The sequence below is a fragment of the Nerophis lumbriciformis genome, linkage group LG19, assembly GCF_033978685.3.
Source record: "Nerophis lumbriciformis linkage group LG19, RoL_Nlum_v2.1, whole genome shotgun sequence".
Lineage (NCBI taxonomy): Eukaryota > Metazoa > Chordata > Actinopteri > Syngnathiformes > Syngnathidae > Nerophis > Nerophis lumbriciformis.
Window position 1 is genome coordinate 2,080,001 of NC_084566.2, and position 26,117 is coordinate 2,106,117.

At 39.7% G+C, this 26,117-nt stretch overlaps 1 protein-coding gene across 1 annotated transcript in view; it reads left to right on the forward strand.

The window, feature by feature from the left end:
- The window catches only part of LOC133618914 (uncharacterized), a 46,350-nt gene extending 20,877 nt beyond the window's left edge, over positions 1 to 25,473 (forward strand). Inside the window, exon 3 of the mRNA XM_061979742.1 lies at positions 20,900 to 25,473. Coding sequence (XP_061835726.1) covers positions 22,768 to 23,559 — 792 coding nt within the window. The 5' untranslated portion in view covers positions 20,900 to 22,767 and the 3' untranslated portion in view covers positions 23,560 to 25,473. The remainder of the gene's footprint in view (positions 1 to 20,899) is intronic.
- Positions 25,474 to 26,117: the final 644 nt, after the last annotated feature.

A 26,117-nucleotide genomic window follows, 5' to 3' on the forward strand; every position in this document is an offset into this window, starting at 1 on the left:
ACGTTTAAGTCAGGACTTTGTGAAAGGCCATTCTAAAACCTTAATTCTAGCCTGATTTAGCCATTCCTTTACCACTTTTGACGTGTGTTTGGGGTCATTGTCATGTTGGAACAGCCAACTGCGCCCAAGACCCAACCTCCAGGCTGATGATTTTAGGTTGTCCTGAATCCTCCTTTTTCATTGTCCCATTTACTCTCTGTAAAGCACCAGTTCCATTGGCAGCAAAACAGGCCTAGAGCATAATACTACCACCATCATGCTAGACGGTAGGTAAGGTGTTCCTGGGATTAAAGGCCTCATCTTTTCTCCTCCAAACATATTGCTGGGTATTGTGGCCAAACAGCTACATTTTTGTTTCATCTGACCACAGAACTTTCCTCCAGAAGGTCTTATCTTTGTTCATGTGATGTCAGATGATGTTCTTTACAAGTGTATGTAAACTTTTGACCACGACTGTATCTGCTTTACTCATGATTTTGAAGTGACTTATCCATCAAATTGTACAATGTAGAAATAATTTTTCGGTAAAAAACTGGTAGCTCAGTTGCCAGAATTTTACCGTAAAAACACGAAACAAAAAAATGTGTAATATTGTTTTTTTCCATTTTTACCGTAAAAACAACGACCATAGGTTTTACAGTAAAACAGTGGTACTGTTTTCCCATTTACATTTACTGTATAAACATGGTACATTTTATGGTAAAATTTCAGCAGCTAAACTTTACTCTAAAATCTACATAGTTTTCTTACAGTGTATGTCAAAATATATACCGTATCTTTCGGACTATAAGGCACACTTAAAATCCTCAAAACTCGACAGTGCGCCTTATAACCCGGTGCGCCTAATGTACGGAATAATTCTGGTTTTGCTTACCGACCTCTAAGCTATTTTATTTGGTACATGGCGTAATGATAAGTGTGACCAGTAGATGGCAGTCACACATAAGAGAAAGGTGTAGACTGCAATACGACTCAAATAAACAACACCAACATTTTATATGTTCCATTGAAAATATAGAACATTACACACGGCGCTCAAAAATCTATCAAAATGTGTTACTACGACTTTGGTAAGCTATGAAGCCGCACCGCTTGATGGATTGTACTGTGCTTCAACATAAGATTATTATTATGGTGTGTGTATAAGGTAAGACATATTGTCTGGTGTTTTGTTTCGCAATATTATGCAATATAAACTTTTCTTACCTTCTGGTACCTGCTGATCTGTATTTGGGATCTGCATAAGTACTGAAAATGTGCGCGCGTCCGCCTTTGTAGTGCGTGGCGACCCCGTAGTCCATAAGCTTCTTCTTTTTCTCTATCTTCTTGTTATGGGACATTCATCCTCCGCTGTTGCCATGTCAGTAAACTCGCTATGGAAGCGCTAAAACATACCGGTGTAGTGAGTTTACATTATTCACCCAAGGAACTTTAGTTATTAGAGAGTTCCGGTCAGACGGTTTTTCACGGGACATATTTCCGGCGTTGTTGTTGCACTAGTGAGCCACGGATGAGAGGATGCTGCTCCGTTATTGATTGAAGTAAAGTCTGAATGTTATTAAAACAGTTAGCACCATCTTTTGACACTTCTTCCACTCCCGTCCTTGCATGCTACACCGCTATAACAAATATGACGGGGAGAAGACGCTGTCGAAGGTGAGCCACGTAAATAAGACCGCCCACAAAACGGCGCATCCTGAAGCGACTGTCAGAAAGCGACTTGAAGATGATCTGTAAAACATCATCTATGCAACATTTTGACCAAAGAACCACATGTTATGTAGACCACTAGGAAGTGTATAACATTTAGAAAAAAAAGATATATGACTCCTTTCATGCGCCTTAAAGGAGTCATATATCTCACATATAAGGCACACTTTTGATGCGCCTTATATATAAAAAAAGATCGAAACTAGACCCGCTCATCGGCAGTGCGCCTTATAATCCGGTGCGCTCTACGGTCCGGAAAATACGGTAACAATAAATAATTGTGTAATGAAGCAATTTAAAATGTATATATTATTCACTGTTACAAGTGGCCCTCTGAGGGCAGCCATAACGGCGATGTGGCCCTCAATTAAAACGAATTTGACACGCCTGAACTAAAGGCTTAAATTCTGGCAGATCGGTGCAGGTCTGAGAGCTGCACATGGATGAAAAGAACCACAGACTGTAATTACTTTGGATATATAGGTCGTCTTTTATGACAAGCTTTGTGAGCACCATAGCACATTTCAGATAAAGTGAAGCACATGCAGGGGGGTTGCTATTTGAGGGCCCCCGCAAGGCAGGTCTGGTAGTCATTATGAGTACTGTATACACTGGACTACGTTTAAACCTCGCCCACTGCCGCATCGGACCACCCCAGAGACAAACCGCTGGGACCTCCTTCTCCCCTTCCACGGTTCTTGGGGAAGTGCTTTTTGGGATTTCCGGAGGCTCAGCTATACTTTTGTGACGAAAAAAGTATAAAAGTGAAAGGAAAAAACTCAAAGTTCAAACTGTCATAATGCATAGACGTAGAGCAGACCGTGGCAAAATACGACCCGCGGGCCACATGCGGCGATAACCATAGAACAGGAAATGGGCCTTAATGTGATGTATTTAAATAATTTTTACCCTATAACTAAAACCATAATGATTATCATGGCACGGCATTTTTTTTTTTTACAATAGACCATTTTTTAATGTGTATTAATTACACACATGCATCACCTGATTATACCAAATATACAATAACCTCACCATGATGGGGTCTTCAAAGGGTGAGTAGCTTCACTGTATTGTAGTTTTATTGTACAGTGGTTAAATTCTCCTTACACTTGTATGCCAGTTAAGAATGTATCTTAGCATCACTTAATGAGTTAGTAAAGATCTTTGGTTAGGAGTCTTCATAAGGTGAGTAATTTCACCTCATTTTAGTTGTATTGAACGGTCAAAGGGGTGGACTGTGGCCCTCATCTCTTCGGTCCAAACTGGCGCACTATATTTGATGTACTGTACATACAAAACACTCAAGCCATGAATTTAACCGCTATACTGAACAACAAACCTACTCAGTGGCCTAGTGGTTAGAGTGTCCGCCCTGAGATCGGTAGGTCGTGAGTTCAAACCCCGGCCGAGTCATACCAAAGACTATAAAAATGGGACTCATTACCTCCCTGCTTGGCACTCAGCATCAAGGGTTGGAATTGGGGGTTAAATCACCAAAATGATTCCCGGGCGTGGCACCGCTCCTGCCCACTGCTCCCCTCACCTCCCAGGGGGTGATAAAGGGGATGGGTCAAATGCAGAGGACACATTTCACCACACCTAGTGTGTGTGTGACAATCATTAAAAAAAAAAAAGAGGAGTAAAAAAAATTATAATAAAAAAAATATAAAAAAATAATCTGGAGCAGAGGTGCCCACACTTTTTCTGCAGGCGAGCTACTTTTCAATTGACCTAGTGGAGGGGATCTACCTCATTCATATATATCATTGATATTGATTTGTTTATGAAAGATAGCTTTTTGTTAACAAGTTAAAGGTGTTTAATGATAATACAAACATGTTTAACACATATAGATTCCTTTCTTTCATGAAGACAAGAATATAAGTTGGTGTATGACCTGATTCTGATGACTTGCATTGATTGGAATCAGACAGTAGTGATGATAACGTCCACATTTTCAAATGGAGGAGAAAAAAAGTCCTCCTTTCTGTCCAATACCACATGAAAGTGGTTGCTTTTTGCCATCTTATTTGTCCAGCGTCAATACTCCTTTGTATACACTTTACAAGAAATACATTGGCGGCAAACTCCGTAGCTTGCCAGCTTGTACACGCCAGCTTTCTGAGACTCTTATTTTGTTAGCGCAGGCAGGAGGAAGCAGGGCTTTTATTGTGAAGACAGGAACTTAGCAGTCGGTCTTTAGAGTTTTTGTTACGTCTTCGACGCATGGCTGCGATTGTCGTGTTCCTTCTAAGGCAGAAAACAAGCAGGAGCGGCGTACAGGTAAGATTAAGGTATATTTTATTATTTTAAGGCAGGATCAAAAATACAAAACAGAGGACGCAAGCAAGCGTGGAGCTAAACAAAAACCAAAATGTCACCAAGGGTGAAAAACGGGGACAGCTGGAGGGCAGAATAATCTAAAGAGCAAGGAGAACACCAGGGGAACGCAAACATAGATGCAACTACTGCTGGGTGACAGGAAACTATAAAGGGGAGTGATTAACCAAAACACCTGGTGGGAACACTAATTGCTAAACTAAGACAGGTGAGGAGAATCAGTGCCCATGGAAACCAACAGTAAACAGGGAAAGAGGGTGCACCCAGGAAACAGACTAAAACAGAAACATTACCAACATAATTCATGTCATGATCCAGGTAATGGATTATGACAGTTTTAACAGCAGGTGAGAGTAAATAAAACATTGTGTTTCTCCAGATCTGGCCCCCGGGCCTTGAGTTTGACACCTGTGGGCTACAGCAACACCTTAGTTACATAAATGACATTACGATAAGAATCGTATAACTGACAAAAAGGAGAGGACTTAAAGGGGTGCCTTGAGGAACTCCTCAGTTATGTAAATCAAAAGTTTGGACCCGAGTGTTCTCTGTTTGCTCACAAACTTAAAATGTCAACGCCAGGATCTGCCGATGTGGTCCAAGTTCCTCTCTACGTGGTCTTTAGGTGCACTCTCGTCTTCTTCTGAGAATTAACCGGCAAAATGAACTGTGAGTTATACACCAGAGAGCAAGTAAGCACACATCATGTCCACATGAGGATTTTACTTAAGGTCTGCATTACATTCCACTCCCACAAACGTTCTCTTTCGCGATTTCCCACTTTCCCGTGTCCCCGTTTCAAAACGACTCTAATCCCCCTGAATTTTATCATCCACATTAAATCTCTTCCCAGGCGAGCAAGGAGCAAATAAACGTTTATCTGGCTGCAGCTGCGGAAGCACTCCTAAGATCGTTTATTGTCAGGGACAAAAAATGGAAAAAAGCGCCTCTATTTTTCTTTATTTTGTCTAGCAGCGGACGCCTCTTCCCACTCGCTTCTCCTACAATGGCGGAGTGTCCTCGCCTTGGGAGGAAGTTTCCTGGAGGAGTAAATGAGTGTGGCACTGCCAAGCTGCATGGTGCTTTGTTAGTGACGAGGCAGGAGTGGCAATGCGGCAGAGCTGGGCAAATATTTCGACTCAGAGAAAAAATATGTCTGGGGGGACCAATGTGTATGTGTGTATAAATGATATGTACACATTTAGCTGTAAAAATCTGCTGTACAGTATGAGTGTCTGGGTGCCTTTTTTCAGGAACACTAATACCAAAAAGTTATGACAGACTACCTAAAAAAACCGGAATGGAATTTTACAGTTTTTTACTGAATGGCACCCAAAATGTACATAAAAATAAAGAAAGTGGGATTTACAATATTAACTATGAACAATAAAACATTGAATATTAACAAGATATGAACATCCTTTACTTCTCAGAGCAGCTCCTCCATAGTTGTGTATCTTTTACAATCAAGCAAAACACAACGAAAATGTAACAAGGGTAATAAACACCTGCAATATGATATATTATCACTTTTATGCAGAAATGTATTGTAAAAATTTGCTTCCGCATCTGTTCCTGACACATGCGTTTCGGGCTGGCTTCTCTGAAAACAAACCCCGCCCACTCTGCTTTGTTCCTGGTCTGAGCTGCTGTGATTTAGATTACCGTAATAACTCCTATAACACCAAAAAGTGCAGATTTCGACCATTGGAATACTTTCTATAGTTCAAGACTCACGATCATTTAAAAACAGCACTGCACATCATAATGGCGGCGACAGTTTTGATGTTAAAGGTCCAAAAAAATCATGTAGAACAGGGGTGCTCACACTTTTTCTGCAGGCGAGCTACTTTTCAATTGATCAAGTCGTGGGGATCTACCTCATTCATATATATCATTTATATTTACTTATTTATGAAATATATGTTTTTGTTAACAAGTTAAAGGTGTTTAAAGATAATGCAAGTATGTTTAACACATATAGTTAATATTGTTAATAAATTAAAGGTGTTTAATGATAATACAAGTATGTTTAATACATATAGTTAATATTGTTAACAAGTTAAAGGTGTTTAAAGATAATGCAAGCATGTTTAACACATATAGTTAATATTGTTAACAAGTTAAATGTGTTTAATGATAATACAAGCATGTTTAACACATATAGTTAATATTGTTAATAAATTAAAGGTGTTTAATGATAATACAAGTATGTTTAATACATATAGTTAATATTGTTAACAAGTTAAAGGTGTTTAATGACAATACAAGCATGTTTAACACATATAGTTAATATTGTTAACAAGTTAAATGTGTTTAATGATAATACAAGCATGTTTAACACATATAGTTAATATTGTTAACAAGTTAAAGGTGTTTAAAGATAATACAAGCATGTTTAACACATATAGATTCCTTTCTTTCATGAAGACAAGAATATAAGTTGGTGTATTACCTGATTCTGATGACTTGCATTGATTGGAATCAGACAGTAGTGATGATAACGTCCGCATTTTCGAATGGAGGAGAAAAAAAGTCCTCCTTTCTGTCCAATACCACATGAAAGTGGTTGGTTTTTGGCATCTTAATTGTCCAGCTTCTGTACTACTTTGTATACACTTTACAAGAAATACATTGTCGGCAAACTCCGTAGCTTGCTAGCTTGTGCACGCCAGCTTTCTGAGACTCTTATTTTGTTAGCGCAACTGTGCAACTGTGCAGTCGGTCTTTGGAGTTTTGACGACAGGTACGGCGCCAGAGTCTGTTGAAATAAAGTGATTCTCGCCTTCCAGTCGGTAATTTTAATGAGCTGGCAGCAGCCAGCGTCATCTCAGAAGACCCTCGGGTGCCGTGAATGTCAATCAAGTGACGAAAGTGACGTCATAGTGAAGATTTATGATCGCTCATTTTTAGGACTATTTTTTTAATGCCTGGCTGGTGATCGACTGACACACCCTCCGCGATCGACCGGTAGCTCGCGATCGACGTAATGAGCACCCCTGATGTAGAACATCCGGCGGGCCGGATTGAAAATCATAATGGGCTGCTTGTGGCCCGCAGGCTGTATTTTGCCCAGCTCTGCCATATGGTGTAATTATCTGCTATTTGAAAAGATGATCTCCCACCATCAACATAGCCACTAAGTGTGTGTTTACGATCTAAGCTGTGGATGTTGGAAGAATGCAGTCTGGCCTCCCCCCGGGTGAGCTATGATCTCCCCTTGTAACCTCCGCCCCCGCCCCCCGTCACCTCTCACATGCACACACATATATATTCAGAGGGTCTCTGCACACAAAAGAAATATTCAGCTGTAGAGAGCGGGGGTTCCTCAGAGGGCGCGACATTGAACTGGATGGAAGGGGGAAGTGGATTAAGAAGAAATGGCTGGCTGACACTCAGGTTGCCATGGCAAAGTCCCCTTTTTCTGCTACTGCATGGACACATCCTCCCTATTTGTCACTTTAATGTCTCATTGTGAGGTCAGGGCGTGACCATCCTAAGTGGGGATGGATAGTTTAACATGGACAAAAACAATCTAAAAACCAAAGTAAAAGTCATCTTTATGCTTAGCAGACGTAAACAAGTTTGAAAGCACAATGACTTTATCCTGCAAGGAACCTTTTTTTTTTTGTGTATTTTTGTTCCACGTGTTAGTGCATCTGCCTCACAATACGAAGGTCCTGAGTAGTCTTGGGTTCAATCCCGGGCTCGGGATCTTTCTGTGTGGAGTTTGCATGTCCTCCCCGTGACTGCGTGGGTTCCCTCCGGGTACTCCGGCTTCCTCCCACTTCCAAAGACATGCACCTGGGGATAGGTTGATTGGCAACACTAAATTGGCCCTAGTGTGTGGATGTGAGTGTGAATGTTGTCTATCTGTGTTGGCCCTGCGATAAGGTGGCGACTTGTCCAGGGTGTACCCCGCCTTCCGCCCGATTGTAGCTGAGATAGGCTCCAGCGCCCCCCGCGACCCCAAAGGGGAATAAGCGGTAGAAAATGGATGGATGGATGTCAGAAAATACACAAATTGTCATGACATGGACTTTGGCGCAGTTTTCTGCGAGGATTGCTTTCCCGAGATGCAAACGAACTTGACTGGACATGGCTTGAAGGTAAATACATCATTTATTTTAACACTAACAAAAGAACAAACAAAAGGCGCGCTCAAGGCGGAGATCAAACTTAGCTATGAAAACAAAAACTAGCACAAAGGCAAAAACTATGGACATGAAATAAACAACACTTACTGTGACCAGAACGAACAGCATGAACTATGATAAACATGAGGTAGCATGGGTAGTAGACGTAACAGAGGTATCAGAGTTAGTGTCGCCAGGCTGACTTCCTGGCAACTATCGGCTTAAATAGTCGTGAACATGATTAGCAACAGGTGCGTGAGTGAAAACGTGAAACAGGTGGAACAAATGGGTTGCTATGGTGACTAAACAGGAACTAAAATTAGTCCAAAAACCAAACAGGACATAACTTAAACAAAACATGGTCACAGACATGACACAAATGTTGACTGCTGTGAAAGTATTGACTACTATCAATTTTTTATCAGATTAATCACACTTTTTTTCCTTTTTAAAAAAATATGAATTAGTCCCAACAAAATAATACACAATATTACAATAATAATACAATTCCAAAACCAACACACAGACATGACACAAAACAATCCAAAAGTAGTCAAACAAAAATGAATAATATCCACAACAATATCAATATTAATAAGAATTCCAACATAGCAGTGATTAGAAATCCCTCATTGACATTATCATCACAGCCATTCATAAAAAATAAAATAAAAACATTTAAAAAAATGAACACTTTTGAATTTGGATTCATCCTGATTAATTACACGTCGTCAATTGCTTGTATCATTTAAATCAACTTTTAAAAAAAAAAACAATATTTGGACATAAATGCAAATTTATGGTCAGAATGTCACAGAGGAACAGTTTTTGAGAATTTTTTAACTTGAACGCACATCTTTTTTTTGCTGATCTTTGCACTGAGGCGATCACTAAGTACGTTTGTACAATAACCCGTGCTACCTTTTAGGTAACCATCCGAAGGTAAGGGAAAAGAGCATCCACAGTAAAAATAAATTGCGTGAATAATCTGCGTGTATACATGATTATGTGATATTTTTGAGTGATTAGTCACATGAGTTAACTCGTTATTTTTGACAGCCCATTTTTTCCCCCCCTCTACATTACGGGTCAGACGGTCGGGAGGAGGTCAGCGAATACGCGTTAAAGTGGGAAAACTTACAACGCAAAAAGTGCAATAAAACTCCCAATTCAGATACCCAAAAAGTGGTACATTGGGAATTCAACTCACATTGTTGGGAGGAAAAAAAATCTCAAATGACAAACAAAAATAGGATTGATAAAACAGAAAGATTTCTTAAATGAAGTGGTCGATTCTTAAATACATCGCGATTCGAACGTGGACGTTTCTGAATCGATGTCGGACGTTCAAATATCGATTATTTAAGTTTGTTAAATAAAGTAATACGGACAGTAAAATTTGAATCTAGTGCATACTAGGGTTGTACTGTATACCGGTACTAGTATAGTATTGCGGTACTAATGAAGCAAAAATGGTACTATACTTTGTTTGGAAAGTACCGGTTCCCGGGCATGTCGTCACGTCGTGACATTGCTGGTTTTATGAGCAGAGGAGCACACACACGGAGTACTTACAAGCCGACACAGTGTGTAGACAGAAAAGGGAGAACGGACGCATTTTGGCTTAAAAACTAAAGATAAAGGTGAAGTTATAACACTGAAACGCCCTCAGGAAGAGGTGCTTTAAGACATGGCTAGCTAGCTAGCGGCTAATGAACATCCACAATCGGCAGTGTTTTAGCTACTTCTAAATCACTAATCCTCGCCTCCATGGCGACAAATAAAGTAAGTTTCTTACAAGTATCATTATCACTGTAGGACGAGGAATAGCTAAACATGCTTCACTACACACCGTAGGAGGATACAATAGCTCACCGGCGTCACAATGTAAACAAATGCCATGGGTGGATCTACACCTGACATCCACTGTAAAGATACCAAGTACAGGAGCGTATCTAGTCGATACTACTATGATTACATCGATATTTGTTATCCTCACAAAATCTTTTTTCTTTGGAAAAAAAATAAAAATCATATTATATTCATAAACTCAGGAAATACGTCCCTGGACACATGAGAACTAAAATTATGACCAATGTATGATCCTGTTACTACTTGGTATCGGATTGATACCTAAATGTGTGGTATCATCCAAAACTAATGTAAAGTATCTAACAAGAGAAGAATAAGTGATTATTACATTTTAACAGAAGTGTAGATAGAACATGTTGAAACAGAAAATAAGCAGATATTAACAGTAAATGAACAAGTAGATTAATAATTCATTTTTACAGCTTGTCCTTCATAATGTTGACAAAATAATAGAATGATAAATGACACAATATGTTACTGCATACGTCAGCAGACTAATTAGGAGCCTTTGTTTGTTAACTTACTACTAAAAGACAAGTTGTCTAGTATGTTCACTATTTCATTGAAGGACTTAATTGCAATAATAAACATATGTTTAATGTACCCTAAGATTTTTTTGTTAAAATAAAGCCAGTAATGCCATTTTTTTGTTGTCTCCTTTATTTAGAAAAGTATCGAAATACATTTTGGTACCGGTACCAAAATATTGGTATGGAGACAACCCTACTCACTACCAAGATGCATGTATTCCTTCAGTAGTTCTACTAAAGTATTATAAACTTGCTCATGGATAAAGTATCCTCCATGCTTGTCAGAGTGTGTTGGTGCACATCACCAGGAGGAGAGCAGAGCACCAGCAGTAACTCAAAGAGCCAATTGTCTCCCTCCTTTACGGCTTTCTGAATTATAGCTGCAATAACGTGATGCATTTCTCATGCATGTCGGGCGAGGATGGGAGCGAGCGTGTTGGCGTGGTGGGCTGACATTTGCCTCCCCCCCCCCTGCCCTGCCAGAGTAATGGATTCCAGTCCGCCACAGCCCCCCCCCCCGCCCCAACATCCGCCCCCGTTGCTCAATGACATCAGCAACATAAGCCGATAAAACAGGGGGGGGGGGGACAAATGTTCATAGATGGGCGTCCGGGCACCATGACGTCAGAACCCCCCCCACAGTTGGCGAGGCGGCAGGGTGACACTGCTGCTAGTTGTCCCCCCGGCCCCCCAGCCTGGGACAATTGGAGCTCTCAGCCAGTTAAAAGACTGCACAGTGGGACATGGCAGCATTGTTCCCCGGGTCGGACCACGGTCCATAAGCACCATGACAGCCTCTAATATTATTCTGACTCATTTCACACGTCCAAGTGTTTGGAGGAGGCTCACAATAGAACAATAACTATCATCCAGATTTATTGTTGCTTTTATCCTTACTTAACTCAAACAGATAGAACCCATTGGGCTTAGTGGTGTTTACACTGCACAACTTGTACAAAAAAGTTGCTTTTTCAAAATGAAGACTGAAATGGAGTGTGCAACTTGGCGCTGTTGATTTAGTCTTCTTATCTAAAGAAATATACAAAGCCCAAAACGACGATGTCGCTTTTTGATGCAGTACCGCCTGAGGGATTGAAGGTCACGGGCATTCAATGTTGGTTTTCGGCCTTGCCGCTTACGTGCAGATGCCGGATTTTGAACTTGGCGCCTATAACAGTCCGGATGGTTCTTTTCACGACGTCCACAGTTTCCAAAAAAACATTTGAAATGTGGACTCGTCAGACCACAGAACACTTTTCCGCTTTGCATCGGAGATGAGCTCGGGCCCAGCGAAGCCGGCGGCATTTCTGGGTGTTGTTGATAAATGGCTTTTGCTTTGCATAGGAGAGTTTTAACTTGCACTTACAGATGTAGTGACCAACTGTAGTTACTGACAGTGGTTTTCTGAATTGTTCCTGAACCCATGGGGTGATATCCTTTACACACTGATGCCACTTTTTGATGCAGTGGGCCTGGGGGATCGAAGGTCACGGGCTTGCCGCTTACGTGCAGTGATTGCTCCAGAATCTCTGAACCTTTTGATGATATTACGGACCGTAGATGGTGAAATCCCTAAATTCCTTGCAAAAGCTGGTTGAGAAATGTTGTTCTTAAACGATTTACTCACGCATTTGTTCACAAAGTGGTGACCCTCGCCCCATCCTTGTTTGTGAATGACTGAGCATTTCATGGAAGCTGCTTTTATACCCAATTATGGCACCCACCTGTTCCCAATTAGCCCGTTCACCTGTGGGATGTTCCAAATAAGTGTTTGATGAGCATTCTTCAACTTTCTCAGTCTTTTTTGCCACTTGTGCCAGCTTTTTTGAAACATGTTGCAGGCATCAAATTCCAAATGAGCTAATATTTGCACTAGGGCTGAAACGACGCGTCGACGTAGTCGACGTCATCGGTTACGTAAATACGTCGAGGAAGTTTTTGTTCGTCGACGCGTCGCATATTTACGTCACACTACCGTCATGGCGGAGCGCAAAGCAGACGATGCGAGCGGTGCGAGCGAGGGGGAAAAAGCACGCCAAAAGTCGTCAAAAGTGTGGGGGTATTTCAATAAACGGCCTAAGAAGAAACGCTACTTTTACTCCGCTACTTTTATCTACATTCAGCTCGCTACTCGCTACTAATTTTTATCGATCTGTTAATGCACGCTTTGTTTGTTTTGGTCTGTCTGACCTTCATAGTGCCTGCCTTACTGGTGACGTTTCACTTCGTTCCACCAATCAGATGCAGTCACTGGTGACGTTGGACCAATCAAACAGAGCCAGGGGTCACATGACCTGACTGGCTCCGAGCTAACTTCGGGTGTTACCATTTAGTGGTCAATTGTACGGAATATGCACTGTACTGTGCAATCTACTAATAAAAGTTCCAATCAATCAATCAAAAGTGTGAAGGAAAAAAGACCCTTTTTTTATTTCAACCGTAAAGACTGACTGCACAGTTCCTGTCTTCACAATAAAAGTCCCGCTCCATCGCGCCTGCGCTTTCAAAATAAGAGTCTCCGAAAGCCAGCGCAAACAAGCTAGCAAGCTACGGAGTTTGCCGCCAATGTATTTCTTGTAAAGGGTATAAAAACGAATATGGAAGGTGGACAAATAAGATGCCAAATAACAACCACTTTCATGTGGTATTAGACAGAAAGGAGGAACTTTTTTTCTCCTCCATTTGAAAACGTGGACGTTACCAGCACTACTTCCTGATTACAATCAATGCAAGTCATCAGAATCAGGTAATACACCAACTTATATTCTTGTCTTCATGAAAGAAAGGAATCTATATGTTAAACATGCATGTATATTCATTAAAACACCTTTAACATGTAAACAAAAACGGCAAAATAAATAAATATAAATTATATACTGTATATATCAATGTATGTATATATATATATATATATATATATATATATATATATATATATATATATATATATATATATATATGTGTGTGTGTGTGTGTGTGTGTGTGTGTGTGTGTGTGTGTATATATACACACATATATATATATATATATATATATATATATATATATATATATATATATATATATATATATATGATATGTGTGTGTATGTTACTCAGTACTTGAGTAGTTTTTTCACAACATACTTTTTACTTTTACTCAAGTAAATATTTGGGTGACTACTCCTTACTTTTACTTGAGTAATAAATCTCTAAAGTAACAGTACTCTTACTTGAGTACAATTTCTGGCTACTCTACCCACCTCTGCTAATAATGTTGTTGTATGCACACTGTGTCGAGCGGAAATGGCCTATCATAGCAGCACAACGGCAGCGTTCTTGCCATCACCATCAACTAGTCAATCGTCCGCGTGAGTATACGTTGTCATCATTACACAAAAACATGAATGTGTCATTTGTATCTGCGTTGTAAATTCATAAACTAAAGCACCGTTTCGCTCTGAGAGGAGCGTTTGGCGTGCCTGTTCAGTGTTTACAAAGACGCGCTCCTCTTTAACGCTAACGTTAATTAGTTGTGCAAATACCTTTTACAACATTAACAATTACGTATACTATGTACAAACGAACAATTAACTTTCACTTTAATCATACTATCATTGTTGTGTTATTAAGCAAAATAAGCAAAAGTTTTACTTTTGTTGAAATGTTTACACTGTTGTTACAGAATATTTCGTTTTGCACTTTTTTGTATTGGATGTTTATCTTTATTTTTGCACATTTTAGCAAATAAGCAATACTTTTACTTTTGTTGAAATGTTTACACTGTTGTTACAGAATATTTCCGTTTTGCACTTTTTTGAATTGGATGTTTATCTTTATTTTTGCACATTTTAAAGCAAAATAAGCAATACTTTTACTTTTGAAATGCTTATACTATTGCAGAATATTAAGATTTGCACTGGATGTTTACTTTTATATTTGCACATTAAAAGCAAATAAGCTACTTTTAATTTTGTTAAATGTTTACATTGTTACAGAATATTTTGTCATGTTGTTGTCAATGTTGACTGAGTGGCCATACTTTTTTTTTTGTAAATAAAAGCCATGCCTTTTGAAAAAACTGGCCTACATTTATTTTTTCATCTTCATTTTAAATAAAAATCGGTAAAAGGAAAAATAATCTATAGATTAATCGAAAAATAATCTATAGATTAACCGATTAATCGAAAAAAATAATCTATAGATTAATCGATAGAAAAATAATCGTTAGCTGCAGCCTTAAATTAATCCACAAAGTTAAAGCCAGCAGTATATTCCTCTCGCCAGGTGTTGATGATATAGCATCACAGAAATAAACAGGAATACTCACAAATAATCCACCAAATTAAAGCATAATGACTAAATGTAAAAAATAAATAATGTGTTAATTCTATTTGTACAAACCCCAAAACCAGTGAAGTTGGCACGTTGTGTAATTGGTAAATAAAAACAGAATACAATGATTTGCAAATCCTTTTCAATTTATATTCAATTGAATAGACTGCAAAGACAAGATACTTAACATTTGAACTGGTAAACGTTATTTTGTGCAAATTAAGGCTGCAGCTAACGATTATTTTTCTATCGATTAATCCATAGATTATTTTTTCGATTAATCGGTTAATCTATAGATTATTTTTTCCGATTAATCTATAGATTATTTTTCCTTTTACCGATCATTTTTTTAATTTAAAATGAAGATGAAAAAATAAATGTAGGCCAGTTTTTTCAAAAGGCATGGCTTTTATTTACAAAAAAAAAAGTTTGGCCACTCAGTCAACATTGACAACAACATGACAAAATATTCTGTAACAATGTAAACATTTAACAAAATTAAAAGTAGCTTATTTGCTTTTAATGTGCAAATATAAAAGTAAACATCCAGTGCAAATCTTAATATTCTGCAATAGTATAAGCATTTCAAAAGTAAAAGTATTGCTTATTTTGCTTTAAAATGTGCAAAAATAAAGATAAACATCCAATTCAAAAAAGCGCAAAACGGAAATATTCTGTAACAACAGTGTAAACATTTCAACAAAAGTAAAAGTATTGCTTATTTGCTAAAATGTGCAAAAATAAAGATAAACATCCAATACAAAAAAGTGCAAAACGAAATATTCTGTAACAACAGTGTAAACATTTCAACAAAAGTAAAACTTTTGCTTATTTTGCTTAATAACACAACAATGATAGTATGATTAAAGTGAAAGTTAATTGTTCGTTTGTACATAGTATACGTAATTGTTAATGTTGTAAAAGGTATTTGCACAACTAATTAACGTTAGCGTTAAAGAGGAGCGCGTCTTTGTAAACACTGAACAGGCACGCCAAACGCTCCTCTCAGAGCGAAACGGTGCTTTAGTTTATGAATTTACAACGCAGATACAAATGACACATTCATGTTTTTGTGTAATGATGACAACGTATACTCACGCGGACGATTGACTAGTTGATGGTGATGGCAAGAACGCTGCCGTTGTGCTGCTATGATAGGCCATTTCCGCTCGACACAGTGTGCATACAACAACATTATTAGCAGAGGTGGGTAGAGTAGCCAGAAATTGTACTCAAGTAAGAGTACTGTTACTTTAGAGATTTATTACTCAAGTAAAAGTAAGGAGTAGTCACCCAAATATTTACTTGAGTAAAAGTAAAAAGTATGTTGTGAAAAAACTACTCAAGCACTGAGTAACATACACACACATATCATATATATATATATATATATATATATATATATATATATATATATATGTGTATATATATATATATATACACACACACACACACACACACACACACACACACATATATATATATATATATATATATATATATATACATACATTGATATATACAGTATATAATTTATATTTATTTATTTTGCCATTTTTGTTTACATGTTAAAGGTGTTTTAATGAATATACATGCATGTTTAACATATAGATTCCTTTCTTTCATGAAGACAAGAATATAAGTTGGTGTATTACCTGATTCTGATGACTTGCATTGATTGTAATCAGGAAGTAGTGCTGGTAACGTCCACGTTTTCAAATGGAGGAGAAAAAAAGTTCCTCCTTTCTGTCTAATACCACATGAAAGTGGTTGTTATTTGGCATCTTATTTGTCCACCTTCCATATTCGTTTTTATACCCTTTACAAGAAATACATTGGCGGCAAACTCCGTAGCTTGCTAGCTTGTTTGCGCTGGCTTTCGGAGACTCTTATTTTGAAAGCGCAGGCGCGATGGAGCGGGACTTTTATTGTGAAGACAGGAACTGTGCAGTCAGTCTTTACGGTTGAAATAAAAAAAGGGTATTTTTTCCTTCACACTTTTGATTGATTGATTGGAACTTTTATTAGTAGATTGCACAGTACAGTGCATATTCCGTACAATTGACCACTAAATGGTAACACCCGAAGTTAGCTCGGAGCCAGTCAGGTCATGTGACCCCTGGCTCTGTTTGATTGGTCCAACGTCACCAGTGACTGCATCTGATTGGTGGAACGAAGTGAAACGTCAGCAGTAAGGCAGGCACTATGAAGGTCAGACAGACCAAAACAAACAAAGCGTGCATTAACAGATCGATAAAAATTAGTAGCGAGTAGCGAGCTGAATGTAGATAAAAGTAGCGGAGTAAAAGTAGCGTTTCTTCTTAGGCCGTTTATTGAAATACCCCCACACTTTTGACGACTTTTGGCGTGCTTTTTCCCCCTCGCTCGCACCGCTCGCATCGTCTGCTTTGCGCTCCGCCATGACGGTAGTGTGACGTAAATATGCGACGCGTCGACGAACAAAAACGTCCTCGACGTATTTACGTAACCAATGACGCCGATGACGTCGACTACGTCGACGCGTCGTTTCAGCCCTAGAAACATTACACACAGTTTGAACAGTAACACTGCGTTTGGATATTTAATTAAGTGATTCCTTGAGAAAAATTATGATGATTTAATAACGTTTTTACAGGAATAAAAAATGGAGTGTACTACTTGGCGCTGTTGATTTAGTGTTCTTATCTAAAGAAATATACAAATAGAATATACTCACACCGGTGCTTCAGGTGTAAACTTTTATTTTGGAATTAAATTGGAAGTAACATTTAATTAGAAAAATACAAGAATAAAGATTTAATTCTGACATTAATGTGTAAATATTTAAAAAAAATTTAAATAACAATATTAGGAGACAATATTAGGAAATCCAGACATGAGATTTTTTTTTACTCCCCAAAAATAAAGCTGTCGTTTTACAATAAGGTTAAAAGGGAGAAAAAATAGTTTTGATATTCTGAGAATACATTTTTACAATTGAGTCACTCTCCAAGAAAAGTTAAATAAAAAATAAAGTACAACATTTTTAAGAATTAAATATTTTCACCACAAACTAAAAAATGTTGGGTTAAAAAAATAACCCAATTTTAACCAAACTGTTGGTTCAAAAAAGGACGACCCCCTTAGTTGAGTTATTTTATCTCAACATTTTGGGTTAATTTTTTCAACCCAACTATTGGGTTGAATTTATTTAACACAAAAGCTGAATTATGCTCACTACAATGTTGGGTTATTCCCAACCCAACTATTAGGTTGAGGAATTTAGCTCTCCTTGCCCCAATATTTGGTTAAAAATTATACATTTTACTGCTGGGTTGTCCTCCTCTTTTCCAAATACTATACATTACCTTTTGCACTATATTAATTTATATTATTATGTGTTGTCAACTTTGTACTTTTTTATATCATTGCCTGAAATAAATAAATAAATAATGAATGAATGAATGAATGAATACTGATCAAAATAATTGTTATTCCATTAAAATATACTCAAAAGCAAGATAGGAGTGACATTTTTTTACAAGAATTGCTGTGTATGGTCATAGTAGTTCTATACATATATTTTCATGTACGTAAGATGTGTGATTGCAAATAATGATAATGAGATTAATCCACAATAAAATTCCCTTCAAGAATTGTTTTTATTTTTATTTAAAAAAAGCCTTTTACTCAAAAATGCGTTACTCATTAAAAAACAACCCAAAAATGGTTCATAATTTTGAAAACCCTGAAATGTAGTTAAAATAATACCCTTATAACCCAAAAAATGGATTGCTCCTCATAAAAATAACTCCAAAATTCAACCCAACACTCGCAACTCATAAATTGGGTTATTTTTTAGTGTGCAGATGGAGCAACTTCACAGTTTGAGAATCAAAAAAAAAAGAAGCCAAAAATGGTTCATAACCCAAAAATGGTTCATATTTTTGAAAACCCAGAAATTGAGTTAAAATACCCTTTTGGGGCGGCGTGGTGCAGTTGGGAGAGTGGCCGTGCCAACAACCTGAGGGTTCCTGGTCCGGTTCCCGGCTTCTACCACCCTAGTCACGTCCGTTGTGTCCTTGAGCAAAACACTTCACTCTTGCTCCTGATGAGTCATGGTTAGGGCCTTGCATGGCAGCTCTTGCCATCAGTGTGTAATTGTGTGTGTGAAGGTGTGTGTGAATGGGTGAATGTGGGAAAAAATAAAATAAAATAATAATAATAATAATAATAATACCCTTACGACCCAGAAAATGGATTGCTCTTCATAAAAATTACTCCAAAATTCAACCCAACACTTGCAACTCATAAATTGGGTTATTTTTTAGTGTGCCGATGGAGTCATCCATCCGTCCATCCATTTTCTACCGCTTATTCCCTACGGGGTTGCGGGGGGCGCTGGAGCCTATCTCAGCTTCACTGATGTTAAAAAAAAAAAAAAAAGCCTTTTACCCAAAAATGTATTACTCATTGAAAAGCAACCCAAAAATGGTTAATAATTTTGAAAACTCCAATATTTAGATAAAATAATACCTTTATAACCCCAAAAATGTATTGCTTTTCATAAAAATAACTCCAAAATTTAACCCAACACTCGCAACTCATGTGATGAGGTGGAGACTTGTCCAGGGTGTATCCCGCCTTCCGCCCGATTATAGCTGAGATAGGCTCCAGCGCCCCCCGTAACCCCAAAGGGAATAAGTGGTAGAAAATGGATGGATGGATGGACTCGCAACTCATAAATTGGGTTATTTTTTAGTGTGTAGTGTTTTTCAACTTCATAGTTTGAAAATCATTGACGTTAAAAATAAATAAATAAATAATTAAAAAAAAAAAAGCCTTTCACCCAAAAATGCGTTACTCATTGAAAAACAACCCAAAAATGGTTCATAATTTTGAAAACCCAGAAATTGAGTTAAAATAATACCCTTATGGGGCGGCGTGGCGCAGTTGGGAGAGTGGCCATGCCAACAACCTGAGGGTTCCTGGTTCGATCACCGGCTTCTACCACCCTACTCACATCCTTGAGCAAGACACTTCACCCTTGCTCCTGATGAGTCGTGGTTAGGGCCTTGCATGGCAGCTCCCGCCATCAGTGTGTGAATGTGTGTGTGAATGGGTGAATGTGTAATTAAAATAAAATAATAATAATAATAATGTTACCCTTACAACCCAAAAAATGTATTGCTCTTCATAAAAATAACTCCAAAATTCAACCCAACACTCGCAACTCATAAATTGGGTTATTTTTTAGTGTGCAGATGGAGCCACTTCAGTTTGAGAATCATTGATGTTAAAAAAAAATAAAAAAGCCTTTTACCCAAAAACGCGTTACTCATTGAAAAACAACCCAAAAATGATTCATAATTTTGAAAACCCAGAAATTTAGTTAATGTGGAAAAAAATAAATAATAATAATAATAATAATACACTTATAACCCAAAAAATGGATTGCTCTTCATAAAAATAACTCCAAAATTCAACCAAACACTCGCAACTAGGGATGTCCGATAATGGCTTTTTGCCGATATCCGATATTCCGATATTGTCCAACTCTTTAATTACCGATACCGATATCAAACGATACCGATATCAACCGAAATATGTACATTGATATATAATGTAGGAACCAGAATATTAATAACAGAAATAAATAACCCTTTTGTGTGAATGAGTGTAAATGGGGGAGGGAGGTTTTTTGGGTTGGTGCACTAATTGTAAGTGTATCTTGTGTTTTTTATGTTGATTGAATAAAAAAAAAACAATAAAAAAACACGATACCGATAATAAAAAAAAACGATACCGATAATTTCCGATATTACATTTTAACGCATTTGTCGGCCGATAATATCGGCAGGCCGATATTATCGGACATCCCTACTCGCAACTCATAAATTGGGTTATTTTTTAGTGTGCAGAAGGAGCCACTTCACAGTTTGAGAATCACTGATGTTAAATATTTGTGTCAATATTACAAATGTGTGATGTGTTGTTCTTCTCTTGTGTGTTTCAGAAGTCAACCAGGAGACGGCGAGGAAGAAGAGAAGGGCGGTAAAACCAATTCTTAGCCTGCGTTACGCTCGAAACGAACGCGAGTCGCGTGCCTCGGCGAACATTCAACGCTGTCGGTGAGTTTGGTATGACTCACACAGAAACCATCGACCGTTGACTGTGCCCCGAGGTGCGCCCAGGCGACGTCATCGCATGGCGATCCAGAAAAAGAGGCACAGAAGGCGCTGTGTGGTTCCGGGGACCTGAAAAGGTCACAATCAACATTCATTGCTGTCGCTGGGTTGGACTGTGTAGAAAAGCTCACTGAACAATGAGTGCAACTGTGGCCTCCATCTGCCTTGGCGGCCCGACCGGACGTTATTTCCTTCTTGTTTTTCGCTTCTGTTTTCTGGCTCCCGGGAGCCGTCGTCACGGGGCGGGGGAGGAGGAGGGAAATGGCGACGCAAATAGACTCCCGGCTCGTCCTCATCCACCTCTTGTCTAATTGGCGGTTGTGTGCGCAGCAAGGGGGAAGGAAGCGGCGTGAATGTGTAATCATTTGGAGCCTCGTCTCCTTCAGATGTTGCATCCCTCTCCTTTTTTGTTGGTCTAATTATACCGTGCGCTCGGTTAACTCCACGTTAACTGCCAGTCGGCCGCTGCCTGCCAGGAACGGGCCGAAAGAACAAATAAGCACTAGAATTAGTCCAGTTTGTAGGATAGTCTTTAAAAGGCAGTGATGAAGGGATTGTTTCGAGATTTATACACCAAGGATGTTCTATTGCAGGCCAATTATTTTGACCCGGGGGCCAAATTTAGAGAGGCCGGTATATCTATGTATGTATACATATAAATGTATATATATTAGGGTTGTACAGTATACCGGTATTAGTATAGTGCTGCGATACTAATGAAACATATTCGGTACTATACCGCCTCTAAAAAGTAACGGTCCTCGCCCCTCCAACGTCATCACGTCATGACATTGCTGGCTTTACGAGCAGAGGAGCATGTTCGGCAGCGCACACACACGGAGTACTTACAAGCAGACACAGTGTGTAGACAGAAAAGGGAGAATGGACGTATTTTGGCTTAAAAACTAAAGATAAAGGTGAAGTTATAACACTGAAACACTCTCAGGAAGAGGTGCTTTAAGACATGGCTAGCTAGCTAGCAGCTAAAGTCCATGTTTTAGCTACGTCTAAATCACTAATCCTCGCCTCTGTCACGTGGGGTTCGCAGCTAGCTGCGGGGTTGTTCTTCCAACGCAAGATAGACGGCTCCGGACAACAGCGTGAAGGTAGGCTAGGATTTATTTAACATAAATCACGCACTACCGCGAACATAAACAATACAACAACAACAACAACAAAAAAGAGGCAAGCGTGCCTAAAACGCAAGTGAGGCTAATCTTAAACAAAAACTAGGACATGGACGTGGGAACTTACTTTGTCAAAACGAGACCTGAACCGGAGTGACATAACGACAATGCAGGCAGGACGAGTGATGAACAAGGTATGCTTAAATAACAGTGACATGATTGGTGACAGGTGTGTGTGAGTCAAAACGTGAAACAGGTGCGTGACGTGACAGGTGAAAACTAATGGTTGCTATGGTGACCAGACAAGGGAGTGAAAAAGACAGAAACTAAACAAAACATGACTTAAAACAAAACATGATAATACAGACATGACAGAGCCCCTCCCTTAAGGACAGATACCAGATGTCCAAGAAAAAACTTAACAAAAGTCATGGGAGGGCGGGAGGGGGACATGGCGGTGGGTCGCCAGCCCAAGTGGCCCCGAATCCACCGAGGCAAAGTCAAGTGGCGGCGGCAAGTGGAACGCCGCTGCAGCAGGCGAGGCGGGCGCCCAGGGATTGGCCACATTCATGGCCGACTGGGAGGTGGGCGCACTTGGCGTGGCGGGCGACCAGGTAGCGGCCATATCCGTGGCCGACGAGGAGGCAGTCGCGTCGTCATCGTGGCAGGCGTGGCTTGGCGTGGTGAGTCAGGCGGCGAAGCTCGGCGTGGCGCGTCAGGCGGCGAAGCTCGGCGTGGGTCTTGGTATAGGTCTTGGTCTTGGCGTGGGTCTTGGTCTTGGCATGGCGGGTCTTGGTCTTGGCATGGCGGGTCTTGGTCTTGGCATGGCGGGTCTTGGTCTTGGTCTAGGTCTTGGCATGGCGGGTCTTGGTCTTGGTCTTGGCATGGCGGGTCTTGGTCTTGGCATGGCGGGTCTTGGTCTTGGTCTTGGCATGGCGGGTCTTGGTCTTGGTCTAGGTCTTGGCATGGCGGGTCTTGGTCTTGGCATGGCGGGTCTTGGTCTTGGTCTTGGCATGGCGGGTCTTGGTCTTGGTCTTGGCATGGCGGGTCTTGGTCTTGGTCTTGGCATGGCGGGTCTTGGTCTTGGTCTTGGTATGGCGGGTCTTGGTCTTGGCGTGGAGGGTCTTGGTCTTGGACTTGTTGAGCTGGTACCGGAGCTTGGCGTCGTGGAGCAGGTACCGGAGCTTGGCGTCGTGGAGCTGGTACCGGAGCTTGGCGTCGTAGAGCTGGTACCGGAGCTTGGCGTCGTGGAGCTGGTACCGGAGCTTGGCGTCGTGGAGCTGGTACCGGAGCTTGGCGTCGTGGAGCTGGTACCGGAGCTTGGCGTCGTGGAGCTACTGGTGCAGGTGGAGGTGGTCTAGCTGGGGGTTGCGGCTTGGCATGGTAAAAGACTGGTGGTGGCGGCCGTGAGGGAGGCTGTGGCTTGACATGGTTAAGCTGAGTCACCCCACCAACACAGCTCCCGACCCCAGCCCCCCCCTCAAGGGGCGGATACCAGACGCGCTCCCTGCGGTCTGGAACTCTCTGTAGGGGTGGGCGGAGGAGGGCAGAAACTTCCCCATTAAATTGTCCAAATTGTCTATTCCCTACCCCCACTTTAGACTGGGTCTGACAAAATCTAAATTTAGAGACAATTTTCTCAAAAGGATTTTTCTTTGAAACAAAGTCCATAGTGGGCGGCTGACAGAGGGTGTAAATAGACTCAAAAAAAAAATCTTGGTTTCTGACGTCATCACCAGTGGGCGGGATGACGTCATCAGCACGGGTCTCCTGCGGCGGGAAGGAAGAATGGGCTGGTTGAGGAATCTTGTTGTCCGTGGGAGGGTTTTGGGGGAACGACGCGTCATGCTGGCGAGAAAAAGCCTTTCTGGTTGGCTTCCAGCTTTGCCAGCGCGTCTCCATCACCTCCTCGTGGCCGGTCTGCGGAAGAACGTCTGCTGCCTGCATTCTGTCACGTGGGGTTCGCAGCTAGCTGCGGGGTTGTTCTTCCAACGCAAGATAGACGGCTCCGGACAACAGCGTGAAGGTAGGCTAGGATTTATTTAACATAAATCACGCACTACCGCGAACATAAACAATACAACAACAACAACAACAAAAAAGAGGCAAGCGTGCCTAAAACGCAAGTGAGGCTAATCTTAAACAAAAACTAGGACATGGACATGGGAACTTACTTTGTCAAAACGAGACCTGAACCGGAGTGACATAACGACAATGCAGGCAGGACGAGTGATGAACAAGGTATGCTTAAATAACAGTGACATGATTGGTGACAGGTGTGTGTGAGTCAAAACGTGAAACAGGTGCGTGACGTGACAGGTGAAAACTAATGGTTGCTATGGTGACCGGACAAGGGAGTGAAAAAGACAGAAACTAAACAAAACATGATAATACAGACATGACAGCCTCCATGGCGACAAATAAAATAAGTTTCTTACAAGTATCATTATCACTGCAGGACGAGGAATAGCTAAACATGCTTCACTACACACCGTAGGAGGATACAATAGCTAACCGGCGTCACAATGTAAACAAATGCCATGGATGGATCTACACCTCACATCCACTATAATGATACCAAGTACAATAGCGTATCTAGTCGATACTACTATGATTACATAAATATTTTTTGGCATCACAAAATCTTTTTTCCTTTTTTTTTAATCCATATTATGTTTATAAACTCAGAAAATACGTCCCTGGACACATGAGGAATTTGAATATGACCAATGTATGATCCTGTAACTACTTGGTATCGGATCGATACCTAAATTTGTGGTATCATCCAAAACTAATGTAAAGTATCCAAACAAGAGAAGAATAAGTGATTATTACATTTTAACAGAAGTGTAGATAGAACATGTTGAAACAGAAAGTAAGCAGATATTAACAGTAAATGAACAAGTAGATTAATAATTCATTTTCTACCACTTGTCCTTAATAATGTTGACAAAATAATAGAATGATAAATGGCACAATATGTTACTGCATACGTCAGCAGACTAATTAGGAGCCTTTGTTTGTTTACTTACTACTAAAAGACAAGTTGTCTTGTACGTTCACTATTTTATATAAGGACAAAATTGCAAAAATAAACATATGTTTAATGTACCCTAAGATTTTTTGTTGAAATAAAGCCAGTAATGCCATTTTTTGTGGTCCCTTTTATTTAGAAAAGTATCAAAATACATTTTGGTACCGATACCAAAATATTGGTATCGGGACAACACTAGTATATATATATATATATATATATATATATATATATATATATATATATATATATATATATATATATATATATATATATATATATGTAAGCTGCGAATCTGCTGTACAGTATGTGTGCTTGGGTCCTATTTTTAGGAACACTAATACAAAACCTCACAATAATGTCTGATTGAATGCTAAAAAAGTTATGACAGACCGCCTTAAAAAACGGAATGGAATTTCACTTTTTTTTTTAACTGAACACCCAGAATGTACATGAAAATAAAGAATGTGTGATTTACAATATTAACTATGAAGGATAAAACACTGAATATTGACAACATATGAACGTCACACCCCCTCTGGATCGACATATTTTACAATCAAGCGAAACGCAACAAAAATTCAACAAACACAACGAAATATGAATGCGAAGGTTAAAAAAAACAAAACACCTACAGTCTGATACATCTGATACAACACTAAGCTTCAGAACTTTGTTGTAAAACCAAAGGCCGTGGGCTGAGCCAGGACAGGTGGTGCACTTTCAAATGAACTTCCAACTTAAGTTTCTCAAAAAATAGATTTATTTGCAAAAAAGATCTTCTTTCCATCTACATCCAACAGTACATCCATCCATTTTCTACCGGTTGTCCCTTTCGGGGTCGCGGGGGGTGCTGGAGCCTATCTCAGCTGCATTTGGGTGGAA